At 40.5% G+C, this 18769-nt stretch overlaps 2 protein-coding genes across 3 annotated transcripts; one reads left to right on the forward strand and one right to left on the reverse strand.

Annotated features, from left to right (window-relative positions):
- The first annotated feature begins 33 nt into the window (after positions 1-33).
- LOC105830024 (gamma-tubulin complex component 6) lies at positions 34-6825 on the forward strand. Of its 2 annotated transcripts, XM_036292402.1 has the most exons (16): positions 34-463; positions 559-773; positions 844-1082; positions 1300-1399; positions 1472-1816; positions 1881-1991; positions 2063-2233; positions 2313-2605; positions 2707-2926; positions 3015-3246; positions 3325-3517; positions 3631-5296; positions 5364-5573; positions 5645-5817; positions 5886-6161; positions 6688-6825. In XM_036292402.1, the coding sequence occupies exons 1-16, from the start codon at positions 271-273 to the stop codon at positions 6710-6712; spliced, it is 4662 nt and encodes a 1553-aa protein (XP_036148295.1). In that variant the 5' UTR covers positions 34-270; the 3' UTR covers positions 6713-6825. The 2 variants fall into 2 exon arrangements, with proteins under 2 accessions (XP_036148295.1, XP_012524596.1); XM_012669142.3 differs by lacking the exon at positions 6688-6825 and having other exon boundaries at positions 5886-6311.
- Positions 6305-10694, reverse strand: LOC105830025 (isoleucine--tRNA ligase, mitochondrial). The gene is made up of 15 exons (XM_012669144.3): positions 10315-10694; positions 9932-10054; positions 9709-9856; positions 9445-9649; positions 9059-9369; positions 8813-8979; positions 8499-8735; positions 8245-8417; positions 8017-8155; positions 7788-7945; positions 7579-7722; positions 7288-7501; positions 6953-7205; positions 6710-6891; positions 6305-6602 (listed from the first exon to the last, which is right to left on the reverse strand). Exons 1-15 carry the CDS (start codon positions 10525-10527, stop codon positions 6369-6371), a joined length of 2901 nt encoding a protein of 966 aa, XP_012524598.2. The 5' UTR covers positions 10528-10694; the 3' UTR covers positions 6305-6368.
- Positions 10695-18769: the final 8075 nt, after the last annotated feature.

Here is an 18769-nt window from a genome sequence, read left to right on the forward strand (position 1 = left end):
ATGGCTCCGAATTTTTTATTCGACCGTTGTCGTTGCTAGCGATGTAGCGATTACTCTCTTTCTCGTTTTCCCCTCTCATGTTTTTTTTTACGATCGACCGTTTAACACTTGCCGCCAGATGTCTGCGACTTCCGCTGCGACGACGACGTTCTCCACGCGAGTCGCGTTGTTATGTTGTTATGGCTGACTATGGCACTATGAAAATAATCGCCGCTTCCCGCGACTCGTCGCAACGGTTAATCAACAATCGCCTCAGGGAGTACTTCGATCATGGATCTAGGACGGGACAACGCTAATGTGTATGAGCTCGTCACGCGACTGGTCAGGCACACGTTGCGGAGGAATCACTCCGACAATGGGAACTCCTATGTACCACCCGCGAATGATGACAGGATAGTAAAGAGCTTTCGCGCGAGGGCTTACGAGATTTTGTTAAATAAGGGTAGCAAGACGTGTAATGAAGGTATACTTAGGTGTCTTGGATGAAAGACACGAAATTATATTTAAAAAAAAATGTTGGTATTTTTTTTTAATGCCCCTTGTCGACCACGATTACAGGAAACTCAGCAGAACCTAAGGTTGATCCTTTGGTGGAAATCCTGAAGCATGCTTTCGTGCTCAGGTTGTCTTTGAGACGCATATCAGAAGCGAAAGAGTTAGAAAATTTAATAAACGAGCTGTATATCCAGGAAGACAATGTGGACACTGTGATTTCTACCTTACAGCTGCTAGTAGAGCTCAAAAGCTTTCAGACCAACACAGAAGCTATATTGGTATCTATTTCGTTTATTATGGTCACATAATTGGGTTTCTGGATCAAAATTAACATGAATTTTCATTCAGGATGTATTTCACTATGGTAAAATCAATCCCTTTTTGCCTGAGGACGTTGCTTCTGCAAATGGCGTACCAATGTTTCAAACATATCCCATGGAATCTTTTGTCTTCCCGGGAAGATTTGAGGCGATGCTGGGCATACGCCAAACTTGTATCAGGCAGGATACAATGGCCAATTTTGTTAGCAGAGTATCTTTCGAAAATCAATGTGTATCAAAATCTGTTTTAGGGAACCAAATAATTAGGTACGATTGCACTGGTATTAGGTTTTATTTTTTGTGTAGAATCATTACATCAATCAATAAACTTATATTAAATAAAAGCAATTTATTATAATTACTGTTCAAGTAAAAAATATGTTATTCCAATCTATATAAAAATTATATTTGAAAAAGATCAATTTGTTATTTCTTATTTTGAAGTCTTATTAGTTTTTAATTATTATTTTAATTATAATTTTAGGTATAATAATGCTATCGAAATGACTCCTTGTATATCAAGTTGTACTGAGAGTACAACAAAACAATGTAACATAATTGTTCCCTTCTTAACACATATTATGGTAAGGTACATATATCTCATTATATTTTTTTTTCTTTGCACATGGTTTTTTACAATATGTGTCTTCCATCAGGTTGAACAAACAAGTAAGATATATTTGTCTACGCAGAGATTTATGTCAAATATGACTTTACCCTGCGAATGGGTAAAGCTTGTAGATGATCAAAATGAGAATAGTTTTTGCACTGTGCCGTCGGACAATTTCGATCGTAGCTTTACAAGTGAATCAAAAAACGACGACTTAATATGGGAAAATGTACAATTTTCTGGCGACTGTGTCTCCAAATTACGAACATGGGAATCTCTTGGAGCACCAGAGTATTCCAAACAGCCTCTCTTTGTCACCGATCTGCCAGAGACCGCACTGCACTTAGCGAGGATAAAACAAACGAGTATCTTATCACTGCTGCCAAAGAAGGTAAAAATGATTTGCGACGCTTGCGCAAATATATCATGCAAAAATTGTTATCTTTGTGTTACAGGCAATGCATTCCATATCCTTGATGTCGGAGGTTTCAGCTGAGAAATTTTTATCGGACGTTAAATTGTTGTTATTTAGTATAGATTCAGACTCCTTTAGATACGATAGTGTGGTATGTGAGTTTAATGGATCGCAACCGAGCATTTTGTATGCCACGTGTGTCACATAGTAATTCTATTTCAGATGGGATTTAAATTGGAGGAGAACATTACTGTGCATGGGATAAGTTTCGAGGCACTGCAGATTATCTGCCGAGAGGCGATTTGTTGGGGCAACAGTTTTAGATCGTTGTCTCACCTCGTCACGCCCGATCCACAAACGGGTAAATTGCAACAGAATGGTCTCATATTCAAGGTACATGTGATTCTTTTTTTTTCACAGCAATACACGCTGTTTTACTTCCCTTTTTAAATTACGTGCGACATAATTGCAGGCAATGTGCGCCAATGTCAAAGAGCTGCTTCTTTATTATCGCTCGGCGTTACAAAGGATTCTCAACAAATACGAATTTCATGGATTGTTGGGCCTGTTCAAACAGATTCGTCCGTTGGCACATTTAATCGTGGAAGTTGCGAGATTGTGCGGCTATAATGAGAATCAATGCACTTTGAGTGGCGGCAGTGGAATTCTAACACATATTTACAAAGAGGTGACTAAGGTTACGAATCCGAAAGTTGCGCTGGTGCTTTACTCTATATTAAAGTCGTGCTGCGAAGTCTACTTTCGGTGAGAAAACATCTCTCTTGCTCTCTCATGTTATTTCTTTTTTATAGATTTCACAAAAAGGAATATTAAATCGAACAAATACTTATTAATTATTCTTGTAGATTCTTGCAAAATTGGTTATTCGAGGGGACGTGCGACGACGTTTACGGAGAATTTATGATTCAAGCACGATCTCATTATCTGCGAAAAAGGACGCGCAAATTTTGGACGGAGAGCTTCGCGATTGATACCAAATCAGTACCCGGTTTCTTGTCCGAATTGTCAGAGTCGATACTGCAATGTGGGAAGACGCTGCGACTCTTAAAAATTTGTAGTCCAAAGGTCATTACTTTTCATCACTGAAAGTTGAAAAATTTTCATTCATTTAATCGTGAATCAATAAAAAGATTTTTCAATGTTTGCACTTTAGAATCCTGTATGCAACGTGTCTCTTAATGCTCAACCGGAAGTGAGGGTCTGCTTAAACGTGTCCATGTTACGAGAGCAACTGCTAAGGTGTCAGGAGTATGAGCGTAAAGGCGAGGTGGCGTTGGAACCGATTGTATCTCTTTTATCCGCAATTCAGGACGAGAAGAAAGCCGAGCGGGAAACGGCCGAGCTTGTGATACGTGCGCAACAGGAAACGTTATTGAGACTAGATGGTAATAATATTCTTCCTTTATATCGCGTTTTAAATCAATGGTATATGTGTCTAACAACTTCCGTGACATTTTCTTTAGAGGAACGCAAGGAATTTATCATGAAGGCTGCGCAAAGTAAACGGGAATTGTTGCAAGAATTGAAGCAACAGGCGGAAGCGAGTGCCTTGAATAAGGAGAGGGAAAAGGAGAATGAGATACTAGCTGACAAATTGTTGCTCGAAAAAATCAATCGAGAGCAAGAAGAAATACGAGAGCAACAACAAACCGAACGGTGAGATATTTTAAATCACTTGAAAATCATCTTTAAAAATAATCTCGTAATAAACTGTAGATATTAGTTTTAATTTATTTTTGCCATTAAATTATTTTGCTTTTGTTATACAGGGAAAATCTTGTAAACTATTATGAAAAATTAACTGCCGATATAGAGATTAATCGTGCGCGATCTACTTGGCGAAAGGCGAGAATGAGTCATTTCGAAAGACGAGTGGAATTTTTGAAATCTTTAAAGAAGGTCGATAGAGAAATGTCGGAAGGTATCACCACATTGAATTCTGATGAAAACGCAGTCAATATTGACGAACGAAATCAAAATACCGCGTCCGAAGTAGAAGCTGTATCCAATCAAGATGAAAATAGCAACTTTGCGGAAAATGGATTGATGGATGTAGGTGTAACAGATGTTTCCAAACAAATTGAGCTTCAAGAAAATTTTTTGAGCGCCGAAGTCTCACCAGATAACTCGCCTGTAGAAAATTGTGAGCCCAATAAAAATAACGCATCCGACGAGGAAATTACGAGTAAGAAGTCTTTCACAATGGATACGGACATACAAATGCCGCAAGAATCTCTACCATTAAATTATAAGATTTACAAGAAGAATAATGAGAGGAGTAACCTACAGGATTTCCTACGTGACGAAGCAATGAAGAGCATCCATACTATAATGAATGGCGATGATAAGAAGGCGAGTGCGGTCAATACTCGTTTAAACAATATCTTGAAAGCCGACGAGGTAACTGAGAAAATCATTGGTGCTATAAATAGGCCTAAGTCTTTAGCTATCGAGAAGATAGACAATATAACTGTCGCACAAAGCAATAAACTTAAAGTCCTGATGCAAGAGTACGGTATGACCCCAAATAACAATGAGCTCAGTACAATCCTTACGCAGAATCAAAGAATTATTGATCGCGAAAGTGCAAATGGTAATAACCAGATATTAATCGATAGCGAATCCAGTTCAAGTAATACGAAAAAAAATGTGGAGAATAATATTCTTTCAACAACTAATATTAAACTACCGGAAGAAACGACGAACGTGCACAGGCCTATGAATAACGAAGAATATTCAAATAGAACTAATAATGCAAATAATGAAGCACAAGAGCCAATGAATAGAACGCAACAGCAGAATAATGTAGACACGCCAATGTCGTGCACAACCGACAATTTTACTACGGCATCGTTCCATACTCCTTTGTCACAGATACCGAACAGCGATGATATGTTTACTTCAAATGCTGGTGGTCAGGAAGTCTCGTCCTTATCAGATGACATGAAGTCGATCACGGAGGAGGTATTCGAGTCTCCGATGAGCAGTAATTTTAAGCCGCCGAATCTGTTCAGTGTTAACTTTGACATGAAATCGACGCCAGCCGCGCCCTCGTCTTTGACCGTAGCCGATGTAGAGATGATCGATCATACGTCTCTCCAAGTGTATTTGGAAAAATCCATCATCATTCCCTTGCAGATTCAAACCCGGCTGGTTAACAACGCAATTATTAAATACCTGGTTAACGAGCACAATATGCTCTCGCACTTGCACAGTTTACGTAGTTACTTCTTTTTGTTAAATGGCGAATTCGCAAAGAGTCTAACGGACTCTCTTTATTCGCGGCTCTACACGATATCCGCGCCGATCGAACTCTTCAATTCCGCCACCCTTACGAATCTTCTGGAAAAGGCGTTAATGAACTCGTTCAGTAACAATTATGCCAACTCGGAATTATTAAGTCTTTCTGCGGTCGACAAACCGTGCCAGTTATACGTAAGTGCGACTTGTTTGCAACTAGTGATAATACTTGCTCTAATACTAATAATAGTGTTTTTTGCAGATTTCAGATCCGAATGTCTTAGAATGTCTTTGTCTCAACTACAAGATATCATGGCCGTTGAATATTATCTTGGACGACACGATGATGCTACAATACAGTAAAGTGTTCAAGTTTCTAATCATGATCGGTAGAATGTCGTGGGTACTGCAAGAAGACTTTAATATAATGAAGGTGCAGCGTAACGCAGTTAACTCGGAACAGTATCACAAGGTAAATCTGTCACAGAAAGAGATCTATCGAGGAAACGAATTGTTCTCATTGATTTTGTTTCTTGGATACAGTTGCAGTTATACAGGCACACCATGACACAATTTATGAATGCTCTTCACAATTATCTGACGTGTAGCGTGCTGCACGCGAGTTGGAGCGAGTTCGAAAAGGACCTGCAGAATTCCCGGACAATAGATCAGATCTATCTCTCGCACATGAACTATATTAAAAGGATACTTTCAAGGTAGGTTCTAGCACACTCGATCGATTTTTCTCGAGAACGAACATGCGTTCACAGCGTTTTAATTTCAGGTGTATGCTCAATACGCGTGGAGAAAAAATGCGTGTTTGCTTGATCAATATCTTTAAAATCATATTAAAGTTTCACAATCGCTTGAGATCGCAAGCTTGGTTCCTTACGGATAGCACGGGCCGGTACAGCCATCCGAATTTCAAGAGCTTGGAGCAGATGTATCAGTCGTTCTGCGAGTGGCGGACGTACATGGCACACGTCGCGCACAAATTAGCCACCAGCGGATATCAGCCCCATTTAATGCATTTTCTCAATGCTTTGAATATCAATCACATGTATGACTTAACGACAAAGCAACAATAGCACTGTGATTAAATTCCGTCGTGTCTTCTTTTTCGATCGATGTATTAAATGTAAAAGAATGTTAGTTAATTTCTCTCGTAGATATCGGAATTTATTAAAAATAATTTAATTTTCGGAAAAAAGTTTGTCTTTTATATTTATTTAGCAAAAACGATAATTAAGAAATAGTCAACCACACTCTACATAGATATAGATGATACATTTGCCACATCGAGTACTTTGATGCAACGACTGCAAAGACCATTTTTATCTAATTCAGGATGCCTCCTACACCTTTGGCAGAGCATTTTTTCAGTGTTATGTAACTCAATTTGCGTTTCGGTTACTGTGGGTGATTCTACTAACGTAATTGACGAAAGTTGCAAAATTTCGCATAATTCCGACGTAGAGGATTCCTGATCCTTTTGAAGCATCTGCGAAAATAAGGAGATACGACTTATAGTAATCACGTTTAATTACATGCGAGTTAGAGACTAATGTAAGATTATTAATTTGTAGAATCCATCAGAAAATCCCTCACTGAAAGTGATTCATAATCGTCTTTTGAAGCCTTCACGATGCCCGACAATTCCCATGTGTTACGATCAGCCACTGTATTCACTTTGCTTCTCAGAGTTAGAGCTGTCTCTACATGCTTAGCAATTTCCGGTTGATGCCAAGCTTCCGGTACTTTATATTCAGTATGATACAACGGCACTGAAGCTGGAAGTAATACGCGGACGGTAATGCAATGTGAAAAACGCTTTTTCGTTATATCGCTTACCCAAATTTTCAGGATGGTATAGCCATACTTCCTCCGCTAAATGAGGAACAATCGGCGCGATAGATCTCGCAAGTATAGTCAGAATTCCACGCGTCACTTCTACCGCAGCAAGACGCGTGGGGGATGCTGCTTCGTCGCAGTAAAGTCTATCTTTAATCAAATGGCAATATATCGGCGACACGGTGTTCGCCAGAAAATTCGTCACCAATTTACACGCGTGGTGATACAAATAATTGTCATAAAAGTTTTGAATCTGAAAGATTAGAGGTATTGGATAATGTCGGTGTCATAGATAATATCGGTACCTCTTAAATATTCTCATCCCTTTTAATTACATTTTTGTTATACTGGTGCAATGCATGTAGCATGTATTTGTCAAGGTAGAGATATTCGGGTTCGACTGTTACTCCTTCGCTATACGAATGTAAAACGCCTAATAGAAATCGTAAGACTAAACGCAATTTTTGTACAGTTTCGTGACTTTCGTTCAACAATGTAGTTGTGACCGGAACCTGGCTATGTTGGCATCCGTGACTAGCTACCCACCATCTATCACAATTTTCTTTTATTAACGTGTATGATTCTCTCAGAGAACGCAATCAAATTGGTAAATATTTTTAACTGACCTTAGAGTATCAACGCCATACGCCGGATTATTATTTAAATTTTTTCCGCCTTTGGTAATTATCTCGGGATTTATGACGTTTCCAACTGACTTCGACATTTTCGAGGCTTTATCGTCTACAGCAAATCCGTGCACGAATAATGCGCTTTGAAAAGACAATATAAATATATAAATATGAGAGCTGATTTAATTTCACATTGTGTGAGCTACCTGTAGGGAGCACGTTCTTGAAGAGCAATGGATGTTAGTAATGATGACTGAAACCAACCACGAAATTGATCCATTCCCTCTAAATACAAATCTGCTTTATGTTCAGGCAAAACGGCCGACCACGAGAGACCGCTATCCAACCATATATCCATGATATCCTTCCAAAAAAGCAGTCGTGCATTACTAACATTCGAGACACTATGAAAAGAGATTAATTTTGTGTACGTACAATTCCCCTTTCCAAATCGCCTATATTGTTGTTCAGTTCCTGTCGAAGTTCGCGACCAATTAATTTCTCGATCGGTAGCTCCCACCAATAATCTGTACCGTGTCGCTCCAGCAGCCTGCACAATCTTTCGACCCATTTTCTATAATACAAAATGAATACGCGTAATCCTATTCCTGTATCTGTGTAACTTATAAAATTATTAATTGTATTGCAAATCGATAAAGTTACCTGCTCGTGTACGTATCACCAGTTTGTTTATTGTGCAATACCGGTATCGGCGTTCCCCAGGCCCGTTGTCGGGAAATACACCAGTACGGCCGCTGCTTAACTTGAGCGATCAATGCATTCAAATACGACGTCCGATTTTGTTCCGGGTATATCCTTATATTAGCGATGCTGTCCTTGCGTAAAAAAGACATAAGCACGCGAGTGATGAATGCATAAGTAATATGCCTGTTTCAAAAATGACTCGGCTGACTTACAATCGCCTTTTCCTTGATAGACTTTAGATCTATGAACCATTGATGACTCGCGCGGATGATCACGGGTTTCTTGGTTCGCCAATCATATGGGTAGCTGTGCGTAATCATGTCGGTGTGTAATACGTCTTCACCGATATGTTGCAAGACTTTATCAGCGCCATCGTTTAAGACATCCAAGCCAGAGAATTCGTCGCCCGCTTCTTTGGTGAAATGTCCGTCGTCATCTATCAAAGACAGCTGTAACGGCAATGCGGATTGATCTGTTAAAAATGTACATACAACTGATTAAGTTACGTTATCACTGATGAGCTTACTATTGATATATTATTCTCAATCGCGATGAGAAAGTCTTCGGGACCGTGCGCGGGTGCTGTGTGAACTAATCCAGTACCAACATCGGTTGTAACGTGATGTCCAGGTAGGAATGGTAAACATTGTTTTGTAATAGGATGAAGGTACTTAACTTCACCCAATTCCTGTCCTGTTAATAAACCACCTTTCATTTATTACTCAATTGCATTTTTTAATATGAAAGGTAGTTAAATGTAACTAAATGTTACCCATAATAGTTGTAATTAGTTTTAACGGCCCGAGTTTCTGCTCGATAGTTGCTAAGCACGCTTGAGCAAGAATATACCAATTTTTTGAATTATCTTGCACGATGCAGTACGAAACGTCATTCGAGAAAGCTATAGCTTGATTAGCTATCAGTGACCACGGTGTAGTGGTCCAGATAAGGGCATAGAGTGGCTTGTTTGCAAAATCCTTTAATTTTAAGGTTAATGTATTCGTGTCGAGTTGCATGCGAATAATAACACTTTTGCTCTCATGAGACTCGTTATACTCCAACTCCGATTCTGCTAATGCTGTTCTATGATTATCAGGAAAAAAATTTAAGGACTAAATAAATCATTAAAATCCATTCGCGGAGATATCCAGTTTGTACCTGGAAGATGGTGACCAGTATACAGGTTTGAAGGCTCTGAACACGAGGCCTTTGTCATATAAATTTATAAATTGTTGCATTTGGTTTTTTACGTACAAGATGTGATTTGTAAAATAACAACCCGATTCATTCCAATCAGCCATAATGCCCCATGATGTAAAAGCTTGTCGTTGTTTCGCTATAGCGTCACTTGCATATCTTTTAGCTGCAACAAGTGAATTTTAAAAAATACTGCATTTCCGCGATGTTTATCTTTTAATGTACCTTTGCGGCGAATCTCCAAGGGACTGTCGATTTTCGTGTCACTAAGCACTTTTTGCTCAATTGGTAAGCCATGACAATCCCAACCCGGGACATAATGCACTTTTCTGCCCATTATAATCTTGCTTCTTAGTGTGATATCCTTAAGGACCTAAGTGAGAACCAAAAAAATAACTCCTAAGTATCAGTGTAAAAGAAAGTTGCATTGAAAATTCCTTATTAAAACCTTGTTAATAGCATGACCCATGTGCGGTTCTCCATTCGCATATGGCGGTCCATCGTGTAAGACAAAATCTGGTCCCTCAAGATTTTGTCTCTGCCAGTTGTATAATTCCAAGAAGCCACATTTCTAATGCAAAATAAAAAACACCGAAATATTAATATTGAGAATAAAATTAAGGTTAAATTATTAATATTTCGCATATTTAAATTGCAACGCGCAAAATTTAGTAGTCTACAATTATTTAAATTGCGAGTACAGTACTAAATGCAAAATTCTATTTAAAAACATAGGAACCACAACACAAACGCATGCAAATATTTGGTAATCTCCTCGGAGCGCGGACATTTAAGTAATAATAAAAAAAAAAGTAGAGATGAGGTATCTACCTCTATTAAATAACTGTCCATCTCCGCCCGTTTACTGCCGCCGAGTCGCGCCGGGAAATTGGTTTGCGGTAGCAAAACGGTTTTCGTATAGCTTTGCTTTGCGGCGCTCTTTATGCCCCTCAGCCACATGGCGCGGCAAAATTCCGCGTAAGTCCGCACCGTGAGTCCGGTCGTCTTAAACAATCGCCTCATTGTTGTACTAAGCATGGACATTATTCAAATACAAAAAGGAACACTTCTTTTCCACTCTCTATTTTCCTAACCTAAGCTCCTTCACACACTCGAGCTTGGTACGCCATTTTTAAATACCATAATCTCCGATTTCGCACGCATGTGCACGTGTAACACGAGGTCTGTTTGTATAACTCGCTTATCGATAGATCGCGAGGTCTCGATACTCCTTACGAGAGATTTTAAAATCTTTTCCGATTCTAAGGCCTGGTTTCACCAACGCGAGTTAATCTAATCGGTCGATTATTTTGGGTTATTCCATTGGAATTGACCAATCGCATTTATTAATTTTATTTAAGACAAGTACGATTGGTCATTTTCAATGGAATAACCTAAAATAATCGACCGATTAGATTAACTCGCGTTGGTGACCTAATTATATTTAATTCTAATTACACAAAAATTATTTGCATACATTATATATATTATATGTATATTGTATATGTAAAAATTATACAATAAACGATATTCAATTTAACCATCTCCTATAATGGAGGCTGATTGAATTGTTACAGTAACGTCAAATATTGTGTTTATGTTTATGTGCGTTCTGACTGCGTATGTCTCAATATTATCGGTTAAATTTACATAAAGGATAACATTATTGTTTCTTTAATCATCGTTCTAGAGATATTGTTCACAGTACATTACATGTTTAAAACATGACGGAAATCGTCAATTCCATTCTAAATATTATCAATGCTACATTGAAAATGTTTGCTGAAATGCTCGCTTACTTAACTGAAAGATATAAAGAAGAATATGGAGAAAGCTACCAATGATCTCATTTTAGTAAAAGATTATAAAAGATTATTGAGAAATAAGGCTCATTCTACGAATTTGAATGTAAATTGTTACACGTGTTTGTTGCATAGTTATTTTTTCAAAGATTCTCGTGCATAGTTTCGTCGAAAACCTCATTAAATTTTTCATCTGTAATACTTTGCAGAACCTCATTCACATGAATCACGAATTACTACAAGCATTAGACATATGTCGCATCCAAATCTGGATATCATTTGTGCAATTGCCCAAAAAGTTTTCTCTCACGGGAAAGATTGCAGGTAGTCATAAACGTGGATATGCGTTTATTTTGCTTTTACCGAATACCACAGACGAACAGATTAAGAGTTTGTTAGATTAACTCGAATTTTATAATCTTTTCGCAGAGGTAATCAGTTTGAGTTACAGCAGAGTGAGAATTGAATCTTAACATAAGCAGCTAAATATGAATAATGTGTTGTATAACTTAATTACAATAATAATGTAAGATGTAGAAAAAATAGTTTGATAAAATATATTTTATATGCGTTAATAAAGTATTATAGAAACAAGCATTTTAATAATTTAACAATGTTAATAAACAGCTAGAATTAGATGCATGTTATTACATTAAAATTTATTTCACATCTAACCAATTATTTATTGCATTTATAAATGATGTAATAAATAATTTATAATTATTCAATGTAATTATTAAATGTATTTTCATTTGTTTGGTTTAACTATTAATGACATATATAATGACCATGTATGTATATATACGATTATAATGAATAAAGCATTGTATTACTTTATATATATATATATATATATATATATATATATATATAAAATACATAATTATTATACATATATTTGTGCGTGTGTAAATTACATAAATGATATTTAATTTAACCATCTGTTGCTAAATAAATTGGTTGCTGCAAAGATCAAATGTTATGTTTATATTTATGTTTTACTAATTGTACGCGTGTCATCCAAATATTGTCTGTGAAATTCAAATAAAGAATATTATTTTCCACATTCCTTTAAACATTGCTCTAAAAAGATATTATTGGCAGCACGATATCTTATGTTAGAAAGCAGATGACAGATTAATCTGATGGATGTTAAAGAGATCTTAGGTATTAATTGTTTTTGGATTGTATACAATACAAAACATGTGTTTTTCTTTTAAGGCATTAACATAAATTTTGTTATGTTATAACAATATATAGCGATATAAAACATAAATAATTCAAAATGCATAATTCAGGCTTATACATAAAAAGAAATAAAAATGATTTGACCTGTCTTCCTAACATCAGGATAATCATAAGAAAAGTCGAATATTTGAAATAAATCTTATTGGATCTTCTTCATATATAGGTTCAAGATCTGTAACAAGTCGATAACTTTTAATATAATTTATTACACGTGCGTGACCTATTTCTGAGAAATTCTGGTACATATATCCGCTGGAAACTTTAATCATTTTCAATTTACTTTGTATTATCGTGAATCAAGGATTACTACAGGCACGTCGCATTCAAACTTGGATATTATTTATATATGCAATTGGCCAAAAGTTTTCTTTCGCGAGAAAGCTTATAGGTAAAAGTGAAAGAGGATACACATTAATTTTCCTATTATCGAATATCACAAGCAAATCGCCTTTTGAGAAGATCCTGAAGTGAAGCAAATTACCGACATTTTCTTATTAAAAAATATCTTTGAATTGGCTTTATAAATTTTAAAAATCTTTTACATAATTAAAGTATGCGCAAAAATAAAAATGGCCATGGTCGATTTCATTTCAATAACAAAAAAATTGTTTTAACATGTTAATATGACTTGCTTTAGGCATAGCAGACTGTCAACTGACGACAATATTTGCTTAAAATTAAAATTCTGTAGTTTATATTTATAAAATAAAATAATTGCCCTTTAGCAACAACATGAAAGATTAATGTTATGGCATGGAAAAAGAGTGCAAGTCTAGATAATAAAAGATATTCTTAAAAAAAAGAAACAAATGTTTTATTATAAAATATAAAATATCTTTGAAATGGCTTTATGAAATTAAAAATTCTTTTATACAATCAAAGTTTGCACAAAAATGAAGAGAGTAAAGGGCGATTTCCGCTAGTAAATAGAGGAACGAGAATTGGTTGTTTGGTCCTGTTGCGACTCGCTTTATCTCAGCTGTTTATCAGCTGATTATTAGAGGAACTATTGATACGTAATCGCGTGGGCATCGAGTGTTCGGGAACGAGATACATTAAAAGCGAAATTTACAAATTTTATTAGTCTTCTTCTCCCAAAATTTTGCTTTAAAATCATGTTCTGAAATTATATATCGTACATTCGAGTACCTTTATTAAAAAGTTTCGACTATTTAGTGCTAACGGTAACGAAACTCGACGAAGAAGAACACTCGGAACACAAGAGGATTTCGAATAATTTTTCTTGTGTTTCTTTCGTATCTCGGCCGCGGCCCCAGGTGAATTCAAGGCGCGAGAAATTTCTCTTGATTTTCAGCGGGCGTAATTAAGCGGGCGCGCGCCGAGCTGACGCGACACGGACAATAGATGAGCCGGGGCGGTAGCCTTAATTAAATGGTAAAGGCGGCCGATTAGTTGGCAAACTCGCGATAGTGGAAATTTATTATATCCAATGCAGCCGCCGCGGGATCTCACGCGCGCGTGCTCCGCCACCGTCTTTCGTGCATGCCAGAGCGCACCCTTCAACCCCCTCCGGTTGGTCGCTCTTCTCTTTCGCGCAACGGAACCAGACTGGCGCGAGCCAGGGGTTGGTTTGTCGCGCATAAATCCTGCCGCTCTCCAGATGGGGAATACACACGCCGCCGCGCGACGATCAGATAGATGCTTAATGCAATTATATGCTCAGAAGGAACAGAGACCGATATCAGTTTTCACAAGATTACACGCGACCAAGCTCGGTCGCGTCGTCGTCGTCGCGCGGATCAACGGAGCGTAATTTTCCGTCGTCCTGTGAAAGGGCGACGCGCGCCCTTCCGCGGGGAATGTTTTCGGCAATGTGGACCTTATGGAGGGAGAGACAAGTCGCTATTATACGAATTAAATTGTCTTTGTTTTCCTCGGGAAGCGAGGCGAAGTGGAAGACGACAAAATCGATAATATGTAAAATAAGTAGATATGCATTTACGGGACTAATTGAAGCTGTCGCATTATATTTTCTGTCGGCTGCTGAGAAAAGGATGTTGCGGACCGGCGGGCGGCGCGTCGGAAGGCCGGGGGAAGAACGAAGATCAATTCGCGCGCTTCTCGCGCAGACGGCTGATTACCCGCATCCTGATTATCGAACCTAACCAGGGAACACAAGCCTGCCCGCCGCAAACAGGCCTGCCCGTCCGTGCTCGCGCTGCTGTGCCGGCGAACCGAAACTGCGGTCACGACGGGAACACAGAAAGTGTTTCATCGTCCATCGCAACCACGCGCCGCGCGAATGAAAGCCGCGTCCCGCCGTGGTCGACGATGAATCCGAGATCGATTAGATCGATTCTCTCTCTGGGGACCGGTCCAAATCGATCGCTGGCTCCTCGGGTTCCGTTATCATACTCCGCGTTCAGCAAAAGAGATTGTATATATATATATATATATATATATATGCGCGCCGCGCCGCACATATTTGCAGATTAATCCGAATCCAATTCTCTCGGATTTTCGCGAAGAAGCACCCCCGACCACGCTGTTGCACTGAACTCCGCGCGATTATGCGCGATCGATAGGGAGGGGGAGGGTGGGAGGGGTGGGTGATATATTCGCATATTTCGGCGTATATCCCGGCGCACCTCGACGAATTCTGCTGTTCTATCCCGACGTGCTTGGCGCGCCCCGCGTTACTCGGGCTTACTCCGACATATTCTCTCTCTTTCTCTCTCTCTCTGCGACGTAATCAATATATCGCGTTGCTGAGACCTTCTCGGCGTCCTCGGCGAGTAGGTTTAGACATGGCTTTTCAGGTGTAGCCAGACACGGAGACGCGCCAGCCCCTGGCGGGTAGATATGTATCGCGCCGCCTGTGTGCTCGCACACCCGGCTCCATATCTCCGTGCTAATTAATATCTCGGACACGGCATCTCCCGCCGCGCGAGGATGCTGCACCGCTGATGTTACCGCTGCTGCTGCTGTTGCTGCCGCTCAACGTCGCCGGCGAGGTCGAACGGAATCGATCCGATCGTCGGTTTTTAATAGACGCTCGAGGCTAGTCTGTTCTAATAAAAACGTTCTTTTTATATTCCCCCCTCCCCCTCTCCCCCTCCGTCCACGCCTCCGTGTGTAATCCCGACGTCCTGTTAACGTAGTTGCTTTAGTCAATTTGGAGTGGATATATTTTCTCGGTAAAAATATCGGTGAGAGGTAATCGCCTCTCCTCGTGTAATTAAATCTCAAACTTTACGATTCAATTGAGATAAAAATTTTCCTCGTCGGGGTTAAGTTTGTCATCATCAGTGGTTAACTTTCGAGAAAAATTGATTTCATATCGATCGAAGTTCTATGATAAAAAAAGAAAGGAGAGAAAGAGAGAGAGAGAGAGAGAGAGAGATTTATCTAGTACACTTCGTGTCTTATGTAGGCCGGTGTATATTAGTAACAAAGAGAGGCGGCTGTGTTTACGTGGTTCGGTGTACGTTTGGAAATTATTGATCTTACTCCGGAGCATATCTCGGACAGATTCATTATCGTGCTTTATATACCGATAAGCTCGTTAAGTTTAATAAACGCAAAATAGAAGGGAATAATGAAAGAGATAGCCGACAAAAATTATGTCTCTCTCCAACAAAAAGGCTGAATTATCTGGTGATAGTCCCCTTAACCGGTCATTTACCTGTGCGTTCGCTGCATTCATAATTACTCGTTAGTTTAAATTTCACGAGAGAAATTTTCTATAGAGAAAGAGAGAGAGAGAGAGAGAAAGAGAGAGAAACTTTACTCGTCGAAATTCGATGGATTCTCATGACTGGAGGACGAGTCTGATTTCACGCGAGATTTCCCCTCTTGGTTTCTTTAATCCGAGCACCCACGAACATCGAGAACCGCCGTCGGGATTATCGGGAACTTCTTGGATATCCCCGTTGGATATCATTCGCGTTTCGCGGCGCGAAATCTCACCTCAATTCGCCTTCTTCGCCCGTAGACAGTTCCAGCTTGATTGCGGCTTGGATGCGATCGCGGCGGGCTGGTACGCAATTAATCAGCCCGTAAATGACGCCCCCGCCTCGACCTCCCTTCCCCGCTCGTGTTGTCGGACGACGGGAGACGACGTCGAGGCATCGGATCTTAATTATACAGCCGGTTTGCGGCGGGCCCAGCGACGAGGCGTCTCTGTTTCCCCGCCGCAACAAATTGCCCCGTAATTATTCCGCGGCTCTCGGTCGGAAAAGCCGGGCCACACACATACACGCAGATTTCGGTAAAAATACCAACGATTAACGATGCTAAAGTATCGTTACGTAGATCAACGAGAGCAGCATCATTCTGCGGCGAGGAGCAAAACGATTTTCGCGAGAGGTCTCATTTTTTTTTAACGTTTCAGCAAAGTGTTCGATTGTAAGCTGTGCTTACAATCGGAAATACTGTTATACATTTTGGATAAAGAAAGGAAATTGCGAACCCATTCTTCTATCCAATGGCGATATTCCCCGACATCAATTCAGGATACCGACGATTGAGTCGGACCATTATCCGCGGTGTTGTTGTAACAGACGGATATCTGTTACAACGATGAGATCTCGAAAAGTCTCTGAATGACGCGGCGCTTCAACGCTTTTTTTGTGCTTGAATGCCGTTCGATTAATTTTTTAGGAAATTCACCTTAAGCGTCCGCCCGTCCGTCCGTCCGTGGAGCGCAGCGTAACGAGCTCATAAAGTAAATTTAACGAGCGGTACGGCAAATCCACATGCGGATTTTATTTCACAAATTAATGATGGAAATGTTCATAGAAGTGGCGAGGAAGGTGATGCGGCGGCGCCGCGCAAATGGCGCGTTGTAATAAATTTCCAATATATAATCGAATTAATAATTGCCATAGAATTATTATACATTACAATGACGAGCGTCCGTTTAACAGTCATCCAGGAAACCACGAGGAGATGACGATGATTACTCTTTTATTATCAGGGAATTATTGCGTAATTTCATTTTATCCGAAGATATCAATTAACGGCGGACTTTATTAGATCGCGGCCGGCTTCTGCACGCATGGGGCGGGGACGGGGGAGGGGAAGGGAGAAAGCTCCTCTCCGGTTTTCGGACAGATTATCGTGGGGCTTATTGTTCCCTTTTAGCTCGCGCCGGCATCCGCGAGACCGGAGGCGCTCCATTATCAGTTTTTCGTGCGTTATGCGCCCGGATGCGACCTTAATTACCTTCCCTTATACCCGCGGCTTATTACGTTCCCGGGTATAATATAACGCGGCTCGATAATCCTCGCTCGCCGCTTAGACTTAGTTTAGTATCGGCCGAATTACGGCGCGTGGAACAACGTTATAGCGGCTCCGGGATTGCATCCGTGTATCTCCCGCGTTCCTCCACAACGGTGGACCATAAATACGGTTTAAGTTATGGCAGCTACCGCGTGCTATATCTCGGTTAAGTTTATTTCGACGCTGATTAATGTATAGAAATGCCGGGTACACGAGGCGCACATTCGGGTCCGCCATCATCCCTGGTTCTCGAGAACGACCTTGCAGTCGGAGTACGCGAGGGGAGGAGGAATTTTAAAGGGAGAGATAATTTTGCCCTCGGGGATTTCGGTTTTCAGTTCGACGAGAGAAGGATATTAATTCGCGTCGATTGACAGGCGACATGAGACGCGCACATTTTCCGCAGCCTGGCGAAAGAGCTCGTCGCACACGTGGACGCGTTCGCGAGTAAAGGCGCAAGCTAACCGGAGGAGAACGATATCCCTCTCTCCCTCCCCCGCTTGACGTTCGGCTAAAACTCGCGCGCGCACAGGATAACCGGCGCGCTTGTCGTAAATCGATACGTCAGGTGTGAATTGCGACGCGTCGTGCGGCGTCCGTCGCGGCGGCGGCTTTTATTTTTAATAGCGGCCCGTGGTGAGTTCGCGTGCGGGTTCACGGAGCGGAAGCGCTAAATTCGCGCGATAAGCACGCTACGCGCGTTAACATGCCTATCGATTGCCTCGGCCCTCGTGCGTGCTACCAGGGGAGGGCCGGAGGGGGGAGGGGGAGGCAGGGCAAGACGGCCGTAGGGGCAGTAAGATGAGAAAAAAACGAGGCGACAACAGGGAGACCTCCGAGAGGTGGAATAAGGGTCGGGGATAAGCGCGATAGGACGGAGGGCCAGCGGCAATAGGTGCAATAGGTCATCGCAGGGCGGCTCGAGGGCCGGAGGCAGGAGGGAGGCCAGGCCGAGAGGGACCGCCGGCAACGGCGGGAGAGAGGGAGGGCGG

The sequence above is a fragment of the Monomorium pharaonis genome, chromosome 9, assembly GCF_013373865.1.
Source record: "Monomorium pharaonis isolate MP-MQ-018 chromosome 9, ASM1337386v2, whole genome shotgun sequence".
In the NCBI taxonomy this organism is placed as follows: Eukaryota; Metazoa; Arthropoda; class Insecta; order Hymenoptera; family Formicidae; genus Monomorium; species Monomorium pharaonis.